Source organism: Penaeus monodon, chromosome 34 (genome assembly GCF_015228065.2).
Source record: "Penaeus monodon isolate SGIC_2016 chromosome 34, NSTDA_Pmon_1, whole genome shotgun sequence".
Classification (NCBI taxonomy): Eukaryota; Metazoa; Arthropoda; class Malacostraca; order Decapoda; family Penaeidae; genus Penaeus; species Penaeus monodon.
The window spans coordinates 19,048,179-19,048,382 of NC_051419.1; the positions used below are offsets into that span (position 1 = coordinate 19,048,179).

General features: G+C 42.6%; 1 protein-coding gene across 1 annotated transcript in view; it reads left to right on the top strand.

The window, feature by feature from the left end:
- Nucleotides 1-148: 148 nt before the first annotated feature.
- LOC119594926 (perlwapin-like) overlaps nt 149-204 on the top strand; it is a 1,601-nt gene continuing 1,545 nt past the window's right edge. The window contains exon 1 of the mRNA XM_037943999.1: nt 149-186. Within this exon, the coding sequence (XP_037799927.1) occupies nt 184-186 (3 nt within the window). The 5' untranslated portion in view covers nt 149-183. The remainder of the gene's footprint in view (nt 187-204) is intronic.

The following is a 204-nucleotide window of genomic DNA, read 5'->3' on the forward strand; positions in this document are numbered from 1 at the left end:
AAGACGTTATACTATCAAAATACTTGTGGTCAGCAACAGCATTGACGGTTCACCTTCGCGCTATTGCCAAAGTCTATCCGGCAACTAGACGGACTTTGGGATCATATAAAAAGCCTGTTTCCTGCCTGCAATAACAGTTCAGCCTATAGCCTTCTTGTAGACATAACATTCCGATTCTACAAGATGGTTGGTTGCTCTCGAATT